Source organism: Colias croceus, chromosome Z, assembly GCF_905220415.1.
Source record: "Colias croceus chromosome Z, ilColCroc2.1".
NCBI lineage: Eukaryota > Metazoa > Arthropoda > Insecta > Lepidoptera > Pieridae > Colias > Colias croceus.
In genome coordinates this window covers 16,051,701-16,069,492 of record NC_059568.1, presented here as the reverse complement: position 1 = coordinate 16,069,492, position 17,792 = coordinate 16,051,701, and the positions used below count along the sequence as shown (strand labels likewise).

The following is a 17,792-nucleotide window of genomic DNA, read 5'->3' as shown; positions in this document are numbered from 1 at the left end:
AGACCCAGGCGTGTCTATTCTCCCCTAAACGGAGTCCATTCCATCTGACTCCGACTTTCCAGGGTGTATCCGTGCCGATAACCAACCACCTCGAGCTTCTTGGCATCACCTTCACGCCTACTCTGAACTTTGGTTCCTATATAGAATCCAAAGCCCAAGTAGCCTCAAAAAAGCTTGGAATTCTGGCGAAGGTGAGACAGTATTTCAGCCCGGGACAGTTGCTCAACCTTTATCAAGCACAAGTCCGATCGTGCATGGAATACTGCTCTCACCTCTGGGACGGTTCCGCCAAGTACCAGCTGGAGGCGCTTGAGGCGATAGAGAGGCGTGCCAAGAGGCTCATAAACGACGATGAGCTAGTAGGCAAAAAACTCCAGAGCCTCGCTCATCGTCGCAGAGTGGCCAGCTTATCGGTTTTTTACCGGATACACTTTGGTGAGTGCGCTGCGGAACTTCACGAACTTGTTCCGCCATCCCCGTTCTTCCATCGATCGTCGAGGCGCACAGATTCTAGGCATCGCCATATGGTGGACGTTCCATGTACCCGGACTAAGCGGTTCGATTCTACATTCTTCATTCGAACCGCAAGGAACTGGAACGCGCTTCCTGAATCTGTGTTCCCCGACGAGTACAATATGGGGGTCTTCAAGCGAAGAGTGAACCGGTACCTACTAGGGAAGCGCGTACCATCTTAGACCGCATCTCAGCTTTCCATCAGGCGAGATTGTGGTCAAGCGCTTCCCTATCCTAAGTAAAAAAAAAAAAAAAAAAAAGCAAGCAAAGGAGCAGGTGGGCCACCTGATGTTAAGTGGTCACCACCGCCCATAAACACTTGTAACACAAGGAGTGTTACAGGTGCTTTGCCGGCCTTTAATGGACAAATACGCTCTTTTCTTGAAGGCCCCAATGTCGTAGTTGTTCGGGAACACCGCAGGTGGCAGAAACCGTATTGCCGGTCGCTTAACAACTGGTTCTCCTCCAGATACCTCATGAGCTGGCAGTTAATAATGGATTCCATTATTTTGGAGAGTAAAGAAGTGATGGCGATCGGTCTGTAGTTAGACGGATTTGAGCGATCGCCTTTTTTAGGGATTGGGTGGACAAGAGCAGTCTTCCACGAATTCGGAACAATGCCTTTGACGTAAGAGAGCCGAAAAAGACGAATACAACCGGTGCCAACTCAGGGGCACATGTCCTAAGCACAATAGGGGAGACTCCATCCGGCCCTGTCGACTTATGGATGTCAAGGGAAAAGAGAGCGTTTCGAACGGCACGTTGTGTGAAACGTATATCCGCCATTGAATGGTTGCACCGCGGGATGGTCGGCGGTGTCTTTCCCCTGTCATCAAGGTTCTTCCATTTTTCTCTCAACTGGCACTATTTGCTTATCTGAAGGGTTATCACATGCACTACAAGTACAGCTCGTAGCATGAGGTTTCAATATGCCTTCTTATGCGATAATATAGGCATGTTGGCGGTCTCTGTCCATGACCGACTACTGGAAGGAAATGACCTTGGGGCGCAGGACTTAAAATTTTTGATGGAGTTGGTGACATTATAACACCTATTTATTATTGTTTTATCGTAAAGATTACGCTAATATAAGCATGTTTTATAAGAACAACTTTTCTCTAAAATCAAAAATGGCCGAGATATTCGCCCTCAAATTTTAATTTTATTAAAAAAAAACAAATTTCACTTTGGATCAAAAAATTTCTAAGTCCTTACTTTGCGCCCCCTTTGCTTAAGGCGGACCAAATCAATCAATTCAATAGTTCTAAAGGCTAAATGAATCAATACATACTGAAGTCTCAATCTTAATAACACTCATGATCTAATAAAGTTTGTTTCCAATTATTCCATGATTAGTTTATTTCTTCCCAACATCGTAACCTGTTAAAATAGTCCTGAGTGCAGTTTGGAGATTCTCGTTCGGAGTTATTTCCATTTTAGACAAGTTATGTCTGCAGCACGGACACACTTGGGACTGCGTTGATTTGAACGCTAGTTTTAAACAACCCTGAAATATAATTAAAATTAGTATTTTAGTCATATTAATGTTATAGATTCGATAGACACGAAAGTTTGTGAGGATGGTTGTTTGTAAGTTTTTCACAAAACTCCTGGACGGATTTCGATTAAATTTTACACATATAGGTGATACATCAGATTAACATATAAGGTTAATAAAAAAAGAATCAACAATACCGGTTTCCCAGGCGTAATTTAGTAACAATCTCAAAACGGTCGATTTGAGAACCATCTTTTTTTCTTGAAGTCGGTTGAAAAGCTGTTAAATAGCCAACATATTTTTGAACACTTACCGTACAAAAGTTATGCAAGCAAGGCGTAGTCACTGGAGTTACAGCTACCTCTTGACAAATGATGCATAAGAATACTTGAGTTACATGCTCTATGAATTCCTGAAAATATTGTATTTAATTAATTTATTTATTTAATACTTTATTACACACAAACAACACTCTAAATCTTTCGGACATAATTATTATTTTTAGTTTTAGTTATTCTTGATTTATCTTTACCGCCATGACTAAATTGTTCATCCAGATATTACGAGTGCATACTTAAGAACTATATTTTGAATATTACTTATCGATGTTTATACGTAATCATATTAAATATATTTGTATATATACCTTTTTGCCCTGTTTCTCGCAGACATCAATACACTCGGCCCACAATTTAGCGTTTAATGTATCGGAGTTTATGGCTTCCTTCTCTTCACTGCTCAGTGAACCGAGTTTAGGCACTACAGGACTTTCAGTTTTGGACACTAGAAAGATTGAGTTAAATTATTTAAATGAAAAAAAAACATATTACACAGTAAAAATTTCATCATATTTATTTGTATTGAAAATGGTTACGTGATTTAGCGTCGTTTAATAGTTATAAATGTAAAACTAAAAAAAAAAAATCTTTTCGTCGAAGGATACTTATAAGTCGTACACTTTTGGATTTTCCAATTTGAAAAGTGATATTTCTTCAGGCGCGTTGAAAGTAAAATTTCAAGGTCGCGTCATGGCAATACCGTCACGTCATGGAGTAAGGCGACAATTTTGGTATCTTGAAACTTGCGAAATAAGTTTCACTTCTAACACTTGTGCTCGGCACACACGCACTTTATTTATTAATAAATAAACTATTTCTACTTTAAATACATAATATCAAATACTTACGTTCATTAGTTCCCTTGGTCTTGCGTTTTTTCACAGGCGGCGATCGTTCAGAATCCGTTGACGATTCATTCTTTTCCCTGAGGGCTCTCTTTTTATTTTTATTCTTGAGTTTGCTTGCCGTCTCTTTTCGTGCCTTCTTCTCTGCCTCCGCTTCGAGATACCCATCTGGATACTATTGTATAGAAAATAATATTTATTAGTTGTGACGTGAAAGACAAACAAACAAACATTACAATATTATTATCATCATCAGCCCATATAGTATGTTCCCACTGCTGGTCACGGGCCTTCTATCAAGGTACAGACCGTTCCACCACGCTGGCCGAGTGCGGGTTGGTGGATATCTCATATCGTAGAACTTTTTGATTATTTGACATGTCGGTTGCTTCACGATACTTTCCTTCACCGATTAGCAGTGATGATTGTATTCATATAATATATAAATTTAAAAATCAATTGATTTCCTGCACGCTCGCCTGGTCTCGAATCCCCGACTTATCGCTTTGAAGTACTGCACCACACACTTACAATATTATTACAGTAAGGATAAATTAGCAGTGGTGGCTCTGTGCAGAGAACTCGTACTTCGAATCGATAAATCCGGGGTTCGAGACCAGGCTATCAGGAAATAAATTGATGTTTCAATTTATCTGCACATGTTGTAACATCACCACTGCTCAAACGGTGAAGGAAAATATCGTGAAGAAACCGACATGGCGAAGAATCAAAAGTTCGACGACATGTGACATCCGCCAACCCACACTTGGCCAGCGAGGTGGATTATGGCCTGTACCCTCATAGGGGGCCCGTGTCCCAGCAGTGGGAACTTTTATGGGCTGATGATGATGAAGGATAAATGAAGAATACTCACAACAATAGGATACTGTTTAGCATCAGCCTCCCAGGGTGCTGGATTGGGGTCATCCCTTCGTAACAGATACTTCCACACTCGGTAACCGGATAAACCCTTCTCGGGGTAGTATTTCACCACTTTGTATATACCGTCGTACCTGGAAACAGTAAACTTGACTTCTAGTGTATAATTGTATGAGTTTAGTATATATGAGGATGAATGAGTATAATAAGTGTGTATAATCTGTTTGAAATGTGAAGATAAATAAATCACTATAACACTATTAAGTATGTTATCATTTATGTATATAATACTTGAAATATACTTTAAATACTGGAATTAACAAATTTTACAGAAAGGAAACACTTCGATATAAAAAAAATTGTATTATTATTTAATTATTCTCGAAAAAACACTTGCCACGATTGAGCCATATTTTTTTTAGCCTGCATAAAATATCTGATAAGAAGTACACTCCTAAAAGAACTTATTAAATACACAATTCAAATAGTTTACCCACCGTATCCCCTCCTTGGGTGCATATTTAGGGAAGTGTTTTATCATCTTGTACGATCGAACGACTCGCACCGGTTTGCCTTGCCGCCACGCTTCGCCCGCGTCTCCGCCTTTTTCGCTTATCTCTTTTACGAAACAATTGCGGGCTAGTGCTCTAAAAATGGATTAAAACTCACGTAAAATATCATTTATATAAGCAGACTTATTTTAGAAGTTATAAACGCCAACTGTTAAGACAGGCATAAGTACAGAAATAAATTAATTACGACCGCTTTGAAAGCAGTGTCGACAGTGAAAAGCCAGAAAAGTGTGTAGTTGCTTTTTAAAATCAAAATCTGTAAATCTTCCTCTAGTAATCGCGATGATACTTACCGAAAGAATACTGTCGAATGTACAATCTATACATATAATAAATCTGTAGAAGGGTCAATTCTGTACATTGAAAATATTGAAAAAATAAATAGCAGGGGGTGTTACTGGATCGATACCAAACCCAAAAATGTGATTAAAAAAATTTTTGTCTGTCTGTCTGTCTGTCTGTCTGTCTGTCTGTCTGTCTGTATGTTCAGGCATCACGTGAAAACTAACGGTTCGATTTCGACGAAACTTGGTATAATTATACCTTATTATCCTGGGCGTAAAATAGGATACTTTTTATCCTGGAAAAATACGCAGAAAAAAAAAATCTTAATTTTTCAGTTTTATCCATAGACGTTGTTCCGTAGAACCGCGAACACACGTTGCGTATTATTATAGGCCTAGCCGTATTTGGGAATTGGGTCCAATAGATATTTATAAGATGTTATTGTCAGAGGTACTCAAAATGGATAAATAAACCATCCACGCGAAGACCGACATCCGCGCGGACGGAGTCGCGGGCGGAAGCTAGTACATAATGAATCACAGACACAATAGAAAATCTATTGTGTCGTGGTCCGATCGGGCCGCTCGGGGCTCAATGGGTTAAAAAACTTAATAAAAAGCTAAATATCCTATTGTTAAATATACTAACTTATTCTCTCTAGTGAGTGTCTGGTCACAAGACTGTTCAGCCGTCCGTTTATTCCCGGATAGATCCCTCCCACCACTACCCGTGTATGTGAACTCGTAGCCGTTGTCATAATCATCTTCATAACCGCCTGTTGAATAGATTTATAATATAGTTAGACAATCGGGGTGGGCAATAAGTAAATAAAAATAGCCAAAAATGGAAATTGCAGGCTAAAATAAAATAAACATAATATGCGATTATGTGAGAAGATCATGTATTTTATTTCAAGTAAATGGTTAGGTACTGTGGTTTAATAATAAAACCATTGATCTAATTAGCAATATTTTGTGTTCTATGCGACTGAAACTTGTAAAATATAGAAGTGGTTAGTAAAGAAACAACGAAATCTCGATTTAAACACCAATACCATATGGTCGCGCCAATATAAAAAATATACGTAAATATATTCTCGATATAAAAGTGGACTGTATTTAGATCAACGTGGTGTTAGCAAAGAGGGGAAAGACGGGAACACACGGCACATACCTCGTCGGAGGGAGTAGCGTCCAGAACACGCGCCGCTGCCACGCGGTCAGGGTCCTCCAGCTCGCGGCGGGCAAGAACGGGTCCAGTCCCACACTCCACACAAACACACACGCGGCGGTGAGCGCGACCAAGGGCCGGGGCACGGGATATCCCGGTGGTGTTACAAAAGCACAATGCCTGATGATCTAGAGAGCCTCGTGGAAGCTCTCCGGCGGTTGAGTGCCGATCCTCGCGAAAGATACGGAGCGAACTGGCGAGAACTGTCGAATGACCTTCGTGACATAGGTAGGTCACGTGACGAGCGCTAAATAGCGCGCGGTGATTGGTTGTGCTCGTATGTAGGGAAGGATGAAGGAATACACCACAAAATAATAAACATTTAATATCTACATTTACTATTTTAATTATATTGGCGTTACCACCATGTAAGTACAGATACAACTTCTGTATTTAACACTTGTTTAACGCTATACCAATGATATTACAAAAGAATTTGGTTATGCATTTCTATTAGAAATTCTATTTCTATTAGAAGGTAGATGGCGCTGCCGCAAAGTAAACATTACGCTCCGTTAAAAATAAAAATTAAAAATATTAAAAGTGAATAAGTTTGAAAGTATACGTATTAAACTGTTAACAAATATGTGTTTTTCAAGTGCAAATGTTATCTCCAAAATATGTGAACTCTAAAGCGAATTAATTAAACATTTTATAAGGCCGTAAATTATACTACTGAATCTGTTTTACGTTATGGACTTGTTATTTGGGGTAATAGTACTGATATAATAAGAGCATTTCTGGCTCAAAAGAGATGTATACGGGCTTTATATGGTATGAGGTCGGACCAGTCATGCAAACCGATATTTAAAAAACATTGTCTGCTGCCTTTACCATCTCTTTACATTTATGAGATGTGCGTGTTTGTGACTAAACATATGTACCTATACAAAAAAGCAAGTGATTTAAATAGCCGTAGTCGCAGAGATGCAAATAAATTAATTTTAAAAGATAATCCTCGACTAAAAAAATATAATAAAAATTGTCTTTGTATGAGTGTAATAATATATAATAAGGTACAAACTAAATTAAAAAACTTAGACTCTAAATTATTTCTAAAAAAACTTAACGAATGGCTTCAACAGAAATGTTTTTATAGTGTTAAGGAATTTTTGGACTCATGATTGTATATTTGTTTCTTGATTTTTATGATGTATGTTAGGTATAATAAATTTTGAAATTTTTATTGTATAATGAATAATGTGAATGAATGACAAATTAATTGGATACTTTGAATATAGATATTATGTAATAAAATAATTTTGCACGCTGTTAAATAACGGCTAAACATGCTGTAACATTATATTGTAAGTTATAACACCTTAAAATACCATGTTTAAATGCAAATAAAGGATTTATTATTATTATTATGTGTATCTCATTCTATAATACTCGGGTACCATCATAAGGAAGGTACCCGGTCCTTTGGAAGGCTTACGTGGGGACACGGATCCAACACGCAGAGGCCCTTTAGAGAACTTTACTGTGTTGTGGGACACCAGCCGCAGCCTGCCCATGACTGCACTATAGAGATACAATCCTAGGCAGTCCGCGGCCGATGTAGGACTATTTCGAGATATGGAAAACAAAATAAACTGGGCTATGGAGAGGGATGTTAAATGGGCCGGTATTTGGGGACTATTGGAAACTATGGCACCTGCCTTTCTACTAAAAGAAAGTAAAAATATGTTGGCAGGTGGTGACTCGCCCTCTCACTGTATGGGCCCCCGAAATAAGCCGCTGCAATAGTGCGACAAGGGGGCAACATATTGTGAGCAGCTAAGGGTGGAGAGGCGTCCCTGGACTTTAAACGACGATCACGCGCTCCCTGAGGGTCCAGCATCACGTGCCCACTCGCCACTTACGCTTCGCATCCACCCTTCGAGCTAAAAGCTCTCGCGACTCCACTCTGGCCGGCCGGTTAAGGCAAGCCAGAGGTGGGGGTCCTGTCCTCGTCAGGCTTCACTCCGACCGGCCGGTGAAGGCAAGCCGGAGATGAAGACAGGGGCCTCCCCCGGGAGCACTCGGTTCCCGCGGGGTCGCTACTCCCCGACACCCCGCCACAAGGTGTCCTGCGGGTGACTGATTGCACGGGTGGAATATCTATTATCACGTAAACAATAGATATCCCAACCGTGGGCGATGGGGTCGTCACATCCCTACGCCCTTATTATTATTATTATTAGATTTCTTGTTTAAATACACAGAAACACACCCGAAAATCTATTACAAAATTCTAGTTTAAGTATAAATTACCTGATAATACTATACTGTAAGCACCCTCCACGTCGCGTCCATGGATTCCTGATACGGGAGGCCGATGTACTCCCGATTCTGACAGCTAAGGTTCAAAACAAAAATAAATAAATAAATGATACTCTAGATCATAATAAATACTGTACTATAAAAATAACTTTAATTAACTCACAAAATGTGTTTTATTTTCATCAAGATTGATAAACGTAAGTTTTAAAAAACATATCCTTCCCAAAAAATATAATGGTATTAAGTATTATAGGTATGTATAACTTACTTGAATCCTAAATCTCCAACACATCCCAACTTCAATACCAGGAATGGGTCCAAAATGATTTGGTGGCATGGCACATGTTTTTGTTTTACCTGTGATTTTAAAAGAAATTCCTCCATAATGCAAGCATAATTAAATAGATTATTTATTGATGCGTTTTTTTAATAGATAAAGCGATTCAAGAGGAAGGTTTAAGTTTGTAATTTAATTTATTTAATTTAAATAGTTTTTAATTTATTAGGTTTTAGACAAAGCGGGCGAAGCCGCGTGCGGAAAGCTAGTAGAGAATAAAACATATATGTAACCAAAATTTTACATACCAACACAAGCCATTCCCCTCCCCCAATCCCTATTAGTCTTCGAGCTATTAGTTTTCTTCGTCTGTTTCCCCGCACCAGGTGCTATCACTTCATTAGTATCCCGTTTGCAGGAGGGACAGTACCAGTCCTCCTCGGGAAGTTTGGTGAGGGGCGGGTCGAGACATTTCATGTGGAAACCGTAGTTGCACTCGTCACAGAGGATTATCTGTTTGACATTGTATTATTGTTAACATTAATTTGGAAATTACTACTTATAGAATAACTCTGAGTCGGGGCAGATATGGCGGAGCGCTGCGCAGCGCCTTTTTCATTGTCAAACTATTATCGACATTGTCTTCATTAAAATAAAATAGCAAAGCACAGTGCGCTACATTTTTATGTAATTTGGATAGATATTAGAGGTAGATTTTAGTCTGAATAAGTAATAGGCTGCTTACAAGCTATTCTACATTATGTGTAATAAAAATGAATCACAAAAAGTGTAAAATTCAAGCATAAATAATTTTCAAACTAGTTTAGGCAAGTTATCCTCAGCCATTTCAACTATGAAAATGAATGTGATAATAAAGTGCCTGTTACACATAAAGTATTTTATGAATTATGCCAAAAATTTGCTGTATTTATTTAAATCTGGTCAGATTGAAAAAAACCTTCTTAATAATAAAACAATAATTACCTCTTCAGGCGATTCTTTCCCAGCACATGTATAGCAACCACATTCTTTGCAGGTCGCATCTTCGTCATCTCGACACACCAAGCAGTTGAGTGGTTTCGATCCTACGAGTTTTATTAAATTTTATATACACTCACCGGCACGGAATCTTGGCCACTGCAAATTTTTGCGTAAAATAACACTATTTCTTTTCTACTACAAAATTCAATAAAAATCTAATCAAAACTAGTTACTTTAATGTTTTTACTAACTTTTAGTAATAATTGGAAGTTTATAAGAAGTACTACCGCGTAGATATGAATTAAACAAGAATTTACGCTATTCCTGTGAAATTTAAATGATTTCTTAAAAAATGCTAAAAAAATAGAAAGAACGTTTCCAGAAAAAAAATTGAACCTTTTAATAAAGGGTGTTTCCTTCTCTTGCCTTAAACACTGTTTGCATCCAGTCTGGCATACTCTAAAAGACATTTTTGATGTCCACTTGAGCTATAGTGTACCAAACGGCCCCAGCTGTATTTCTAAGCTCATCTTACATTAGTGCTGGGTTGGAATCGAACTTTATGTTTCTTTTAAGCATGTCCCAGATGTGTTCTATTGGATTAAGATCCGGGCTACGAGCTGGACACTCCAATTTTTCAATAATAACCTCTTGAAGGTACTCTTATACGCATCGTACGACACGCGGACGTGCGTTATAGTGTATTAGTAGCAAATTTTATTCACTGATAATCCTGTAATAGGGCTGAACATGTCCCTGGAGAATTTCCTCGATGTACCTGATCAAATTTAAGCCATTATCTACGATAAATAACTCCGTGCGAGCATCGGAACTTATACCTCCCCATACCATTATTGACCCTCCATGAAAAATCGCAGTTTGAGTGTGGTGATGGGTGAAAACCTCTCTTCTCGTCTCCTCTATACTGACTCTTGGCTATCAGAAGCTCGTAAAGTGCCTTAGCAGTCATCTGTGAACACCCCTCGAGCGCACTGGCTGTGGGTCCAGTTTTCATGTTCTCGTGCAAAACGAAGATGTGCTTCTCTGTGATGTCTGAGGAGTTCGGGACGGCGTGCTGGTCTGCAAACCTTCAAATTAACTTCCTTCATTAGTCTTCTCACCGATTGCTCACTCACATTTATTATCCTGGTGTTTTAGAGCCGGTGGCGTATCTCAAAAACTGTCAAAATGCCATTTCTGAGTATCTCTTGAACAATAAACGGGTATTCTCGAGCTGATGTGCACCTCACGCCTTCATTTCCTGGTCTGCACATGTAGCTGCCAGTCTCCTGGTATCTTCCCCATGCATTATGCATCGCTGAACGTGGTACGTACTGTACATTAGGTACTTTACGTTGCGGCAGTCATTGGTCTAACATTCTGATGGCCTGAGTAGGTTGTTCAGATGTTAATGGCATTTTTTATTGTTTGTTATGATCATTGACTACAGTACAACAATAACAATATCTTTAAACGGCATAAACGATATCGAAAAAAGTTTAAAACGAACAATTCGTAACTTCGGCTTAACCGCACAAATCACAAATTTCGAGTAACTCTTAAAAAGTGGTAAAAGATTATTCTCAAACTTAATGATTTCTTACCATAAAATTAAACAAATAATATGTTAACATATCTTCATACAAAAAAATCGTGAAAAACACTTCAAACTTTTTTTATCGGCAAATTTGTAAGTGGCCAAGATTCCGTGCCGGTGAGTGTATTATGTTACATTATTCTATGTATTACAATAAAATGTATAGACCAAAAAGTGTTTTTGTTAGTTTCCAAATCCCTTACACATTAACAAGACTTTTGATATCACGATTATGCTCTCTAGATATATTTGGCTTAAAATAATTACACATTGTGATGGGTTTTGTTCATCCTTTATAATTTTTGTTAATCAAGTAATAAGTGTTATACTTTTTCTCCAATATTGCTTAAGAGCAAATTAAAAAAAAATCATCAAAAGAAAACTGCTCTGAACGGCACTTGAGTACTAGTAGAAAAATCTCTAATACAGTGAAGTATCATTACATAATATAATCTTTTTAGGTTTAAGAAAACTAAATCTTACTCTTTTCTGGTGGTTCAGCTATCATTTTCTTGTAATCTTCAGTTCTATCTGCAAGTGGCACAACTTCCTCGATAGCAAATATTTTATCATGAACATATGCTTTGGTATCATTTTGTGGTATAGCCTCTGGACCCAAATACAATGTGCCAATCAACTCATAGTTCTTCCGTAGCTTCTTTACTTCGTCCACTTTAAAATCAAACCTATAATTAATTACAAGTTTAATGAAACGAATTTCAGGTATTAAGGCTACAATTAAGCTTAAAAAATTATTGTTACTGACTATCAACCTCAACTATATATTTAAAAAATTTTTGGATAAAATCCAAATAATAAGGTATAATGGTAAGCCTTTAAAAAGAAAAAATTTACTGGATTGACAAACATGTTACCTATTCCTCAAAAGACATGTTTCACTATACTATATGATTTATATTTATTCATAATTTTATTTATTTATAATAAAAACTTACCAATCTCCTTTTTCCAAAGGTTTATTTGTATTGTGATTGATCATCACTTTTCGTCCAGGTTTCAAATCCTTTATGTCAATTACTGTCCTAGCCCTTGGTCTTATTTCTTTAAGCTTACAATATAAATCTGAATCCTCCTCACTGTAAAAAAATTGTGTTAAGTATTTTATTTTCTTAAAAAGTATGTGGTATACATAATAAGGGTGTGGTATACACAATCTACCTTCTATTCTCTAATTCTAAAGGTGAAATTTATACCAATATTATAAGCAGTTACTTATTAATATTTTGATTTATTTTAAATAAATATAAAGTTTCCATAACAAAAACCATAAACAGTACCAGCTTAAAATAATACACTGACTATGATTAAAGAACAATAGAACTAAAGTAATACTTACTCATCCTCCAACTGCACCTTATACAATAGATATTCTTCTCTACTTTTCAAATCTTTCTCTTTGTTGACTTTCTTTGCCTTTGCATGTTTAACAAAATACTTTTCTATTCCCTTAGCTTTGGGACTACTTTTTTCACCGTCTGGTGGTTGGTTCTCTAAATCACTCTTGTCATCCTTTATTGAATCATCAGATAAACTGTCAGCATTTATAACACTATCCGGGGTGTTTGGTTCATACACAATTCTGACGATTTTACCCTCAAACCATGCACCTTCTTCTCTATCTCTCATGTCTATTAAGTCACCAACTGCATATACGGAGCTTTTGGCATCTGAAATTAATGTCATGAATTATAAATATGTAATGATAAACCTACCATTTTTTACAAGTCAAGGAATATTGTGCCGCAGCAATCATAGCTAATGTGCAATTTATTTCGTTTTACACTTTTAAATATTATTTACCTTTATACACAATCCCCTCGTCCTCAGACTTTTTATTTTCATTATCACGTTTTTCCTCTGTTTCTATTTTCTTTTCTGACTTATCAACTTGTGTGACCATAAGTTGTACCACATCGTTGAGCTTAATATTGTAGTCATGAAAAGTGTATCCATTTTCTAACTGCAATATCATTTAAGAGTAAGTCCATACAAACAATGATTGAACGTAAAGATAGCAATTACAATATATATATAGAATAGATAAGATACCATTAGATAAATAATTCCTAGAAAATCTCTCGCTTGGCTCCATTTTGCAGCAAAATTAATCGAAACATAACTTATTTAGGTTATCTAGTATAATAAAGATGTGTAGCAGTGCAGAAATATGAATAATATGTGGGTTTTGTTGAATATGCACATGGACATACCCACCGAAATGGCTGCTCCTTAGATGCATGCATGATTCTAGTTAATTCATGTATCATTTATAGTTTATTGAGTATAAATTATTTAACAGATAGAATAGATTGCTGTGCATAATATCTAAGTGCATTCGTATTTAAATTCATATAAGTTTTATACTTTTACAGATTTTTGAACATAAATATATGTAAACAGTCGCATCGGTTAGTTCACAATTAAAAAGCATATTTCAAGCTAAAAATTTAAATAAAATACTGAATGCTTCTTACCAGCTTTCCTCCATAAAACAAGCGTTGTAACTTTGGTTCTACATTAAACTTATCTTTTATAATACTGCGAAATTTCTCTATTTTTGTCAACTTCGAATCGACCACTACAATGGTATCAGGTTTCCCAAAAAATCTAACCCTTACGTGCATTTTAAAAACTTAAAACAATATGTAATAAGTTTTTAAGAATACAATAAACTTGTGTAAATATGTGTTCAGCACAGAGCAAGTAGGTAGGTAACGTGTTCAGTTCAAGCATTCAGCTGACAAATAAAATGGCGCGAATTTCCCTTATGTCAAAATCGTCCATCATGAAAAGAAGGCCATAGACAAAAAGAACATTCAACTTGCATTCAACATGTGATTCAACACAAGAAGCTTATATCTATAAAGCTAGCTCCTGACGATTCAATTTCAGCAACAATCTGTTGACACAATCTGCAGTGAGCCGACAGATTGTGTCGTCAATAGTATAGTTGAGGGCACGTTGGGGGTGTAAAAGGCCCTACTCACGGTTCAACACAACCCACAATCTGCTGACACAATTTGTTGCAGTCGCGATTGAGCGTTCTCTACTCACGATTCATCCAACCCTCAATCTGATGACACAATTTCATTCCGCGATTGCTTGCCACAACGTGTGCACGTCACGTTGATGCCTGGCTTGATGCTAAACCTCAACGCAATAATACGCATTATTAATGGATATACTAATTACTAATTTATGAAATATAAGATAATTATCTTTGTAAAGCTTGTATCTTTTCCAATTTTATTGATAGATTTCAAGGGCTATAAAATATAAACATCTTCCTCAAATATGTAAAAATGTCTTTCCCGCATTTATCTCAAAACCGCCATTTTGCGATTACTGCATTCTTAGTTATCGCGGCAGCGCGATTGAGCCGAGATTGGAGCAATCACAATACTCACGTTTCAACACGCACACAATCTGCTGAGACAATTTGTCTGGTTGCTTCCGCGCCGATGCAATTCGCAACATGTTAGGTACACTGGAGATTGCACTATGAACGTTGACTTGTCACGGGAAGGTACACACCCACACCACACCAACTTGCCAAGTTAGGTGTGAAAGGGACAAAAAAACAACCAGGTGTCATTCAAGGTCATACCTTCCCGTGACAAGTCAACGTTCATAGTGCAATCTCCAGTGTATTGCTTCTTGATTCAACATTAACCACAGGCTATTCAGAAGGATAGATATATTCACTTGCCAAAATTATAAAATCAAATACAATTCCTAAATATGTATAGATTTCTTCATGTAGATATTTTTATTATTGACTAGCTGCCCCCTCAGACGTTGTTCAGCCCCACTTTCCTGTTCTGTGTTCAGCCCTGTTACCTCTTTTTCGAAAAAGCCTATCTATTTCGTTTATTTTATCCATATGCACCATCCTTGTAAGGCACAAAAACGTAGTAAAAATAGAAGGATTGGTGGAGTCATTCTCGCTGAGTGTTCTCGAGTTTTACGCTTAGCAACACAGAGATTTATTTTTATTTATATACGAAGATTATCTACATTTCTTGTCTTAGGTTTTATTCATAATATATTAGCACTAGCTGCACTAACAAACTTTGCTTTGCCCCACTGCTCCTTTTCATTTTTGTTCTCCGTAAGAACCTGTGGTAAGAACCTTCCTGCCAACGAAAACTTTAAAAATTGTTTCTAGAATTATATGCCGATATGGTCGAGCTCTTTTCACGTTTTACATTTAGACCCCTTTGGCGATTCATTTTTACTAATAAACATGATGAAAATGAACGGATATTACATTTTAGGAATAATGGACTAACTCATCCATATTAATTAACCCAGATCAATTCAAAACCCAGGCTAAAGAATTTTACAGTCATAATTAATTAATATTTTGTAGCAGTTTTGCGGCATTCCAACGATGATTCGTTACCACAATATCGTAAGAGCGATAAAAATAACAACCCATTAATTAACTAACAATTAGTTGACCGTACGTGTTATAAAGATTAAGAAATACAATTTATTAAATGTTCGAACGGTGTTCAAACATGTTATACTTTTTATTACAATTTTATTGTTTTTCATATCTTGTACAAAATGTCTTAACTCGACAAGCTTCACTAGTAATATTTTAATTATTGTCTCTAAAGTTTTATTGGAAATCAATATAAATGCAGAATAAATCAAAATATAATATTAATGTATTTTCTCAGCACCCAGTTTTGGTCGCACGTTCTTCTTTAGATTGGATGCCAAGTCGAGTTAATTCCTTGTACTCAGATGTTGGAGCTTGGAGTGGAAAGTTTGTTAGTATCTTTATTATTAAAAGACCTAATATTATTATATACCTACTTACTTCAAGAGTTATCTTTTATATATTATCTCAATCAATAAATCAATTTACAGCGACCCGTAATGGATGAAATTGAATCTGACGAAGCTCTCCGATTTTACCAGTTTCTCAATTATTTAGATGGTGGTAGTTTTGGAACAGGTAAAATATTATATAAGACAATCCAACAAATAAACTTAGATGTTTTCAACTAAGTTTTCAACGGTATAAATATGGTGGACACATTACATTGCAAAACGAAAGTCTGGTAATTGCCGGACTTTTATAGGTGAGTGAGCGAGATGTAATCAAATTTAAACATGAGAGTGAAATAGAACAATAAACGCGGGTTACAAACGGCCGTTGCCGCTTGAAAATTTGAAACATATTGTTGAACATAACCTATCTATTCTCTTAATTCGTCTTATTTACTGTTTTAAGTTTTATTAATGTCTTTTAAACTACTCTAGGGCCTATTGACGAATTCGTTGATGCCATGAATAGACTCGCTTCTTATATGAAACAACAAAATAGTAGAGAAACCCAAGTTAGAGGTATGCGAGAATTAGAGGCTATAAATGGAGAAAAAGGTAATTATTTGACTACATAGTGAAGTGTATTACTCAGGTACCTAATATATTAGAAATTATTAAAAGTTAAATTTTTGGTGCTGCTCCATTGCCATCCATGCATTGCTACTACATACTTGATATTATCAGGTAACAGCATCAAAACGGTTTTGGAAATAAGTACAGTTATAATGCGAAAGAAACGCAAATTCTTTTGTACTGGCGAAGTGAAGGAACCTATCGTGAACAATAAAATTATATGCAAGGATCGGATTTTACTCCCCATAGCCGGTACATCATGTAGAGACGCTATAATGTACTGGCATCCAGACTTAACCGAAGAACATTACTGCGTTGGTGCTTTGGAATCTAAAAGCCCAGTACACATTATGGATATCGAAGGTAAAGTTCGCAAAATTATAGAAAAGTTTTACTCCAAGTAAAATAGTAAATAAAAATTATTACAATAATTTACAGGTGAGATGTTTTGTAAGGGAGACGATTATTCGAAACGAGAATATTTATTGGCATGTGATTTTTATGAAGACCAAGAATCACCAGTTGCTGATTTACTTCAGTATTACCCCGATCCTGATCCTGAAATAAGCCCTAAATTGTATTAATTGAATAAAATATTGAAAAACTAGATATTGTTGATTTATTTTCATTTTCTGATTGGTACCACACTACCTATGCATTATATTTTTGAAGTAATGTACCTACGGCAAACACTTATTAGTTTTAATTAACATCTAGAAAACACATTAAACATTTTGAAGTAGAGTATATGAACTTTAATTAAAATCAATCAACTTCCTCGAGACAATTCCTTCTTAATTGTTATATAGCGAGATGTACAAATTAAAATTCACTGTAGACTGTTGCCATCCAAAGAAAACAGTATTTATTATTAGGTACATTCGGTACGTGTTCGGTACATTATTATTTTTCTGGTTATTATTTATTTGTTTATTTTAAATGTGATTTTAAATTAATTTATGGGTGGTCATTACTCATTAATCAATATTGCGTGCCACATTGCATGCTGTAATGTAATTGCTATGGAGTTTGTATAATCTGTGGAAGCAGTGTGCTCAAATCAATCTACTACGCTC

General features: G+C 36.4%; 2 protein-coding genes across 2 annotated transcripts; one reads left to right on the top strand and one right to left on the bottom strand.

Moving 5' to 3' along the window:
* Positions 1-1,739: 1,739 nt before the first annotated feature.
* LOC123704980 (E3 ubiquitin-protein ligase UHRF1-like) lies at positions 1,740-14,019 on the bottom strand. The gene is made up of 16 exons (XM_045653508.1): positions 13,776-14,019; positions 13,102-13,261; positions 12,638-12,968; positions 12,237-12,377; positions 11,764-11,966; positions 9,687-9,787; positions 9,011-9,215; positions 8,694-8,782; positions 8,417-8,501; positions 5,579-5,705; positions 4,571-4,720; positions 4,069-4,207; positions 3,198-3,369; positions 2,658-2,794; positions 2,325-2,423; positions 1,740-2,020 (listed from the first exon to the last, which is right to left on the bottom strand). Exons 1-16 carry the CDS (start codon positions 13,923-13,925, stop codon positions 1,871-1,873), a joined length of 2,439 nt encoding a protein of 812 aa, XP_045509464.1. The 5' UTR covers positions 13,926-14,019; the 3' UTR covers positions 1,740-1,870.
* Positions 14,020-15,823: 1,804 nt separating this feature from the next.
* LOC123704989 lies at positions 15,824-17,323 on the top strand. Its single transcript, XM_045653527.1, has 6 exons — positions 15,824-15,899; positions 15,990-16,082; positions 16,183-16,270; positions 16,579-16,698; positions 16,828-17,079; positions 17,155-17,323. The coding sequence occupies exons 1-6, from the start codon at positions 15,825-15,827 to the stop codon at positions 17,298-17,300; spliced, it is 774 nt and encodes a 257-aa protein (XP_045509483.1). The 5' UTR covers position 15,824; the 3' UTR covers positions 17,301-17,323.
* Positions 17,324-17,792: the final 469 nt, after the last annotated feature.

What these genes read in the sequence shown, in the direction of transcription:
- LOC123704989 (XM_045653527.1), top strand. Translation starts at nt 15,825, where the DNA reads ATGTTATACTTTTTATTACAATTTTATTGTTTTTCATATCTTGTACAA. An exon ending in GAGCTTGGAGTGGAAAGTTT is followed by an intron (nt 16,083 to 16,182) that starts GTTAGTATCTTT and finishes ATCAATTTACAG; the next exon opens with CGACCCGTAATGGATGAAAT. An exon ending in TGGTGGTAGTTTTGGAACAG is followed by an intron (nt 16,271 to 16,578) that starts GTAAAATATTAT and finishes AAACTACTCTAG; the next exon opens with GGCCTATTGACGAATTCGTT.
- LOC123704980 (XM_045653508.1), bottom strand. Translation starts at nt 13,925, where the DNA reads ATGCACGTAAGGGTTAGATTTTTTGGGAAACCTGATACCATTGTAGTG. An exon ending in GCACCCAAGGAGGGGATACG is followed by an intron (nt 4,208 to 4,570) that starts GTGGGTAAACTA and finishes TACTGTTTCCAG; the next exon opens with GTACGACGGTATATACAAAG. An exon ending in CTAAACAGTATCCTATTGTT is followed by an intron (nt 3,370 to 4,068) that starts GTGAGTATTCTT and finishes TCTATACAATAG; the next exon opens with TATCCAGATGGGTATCTCGA.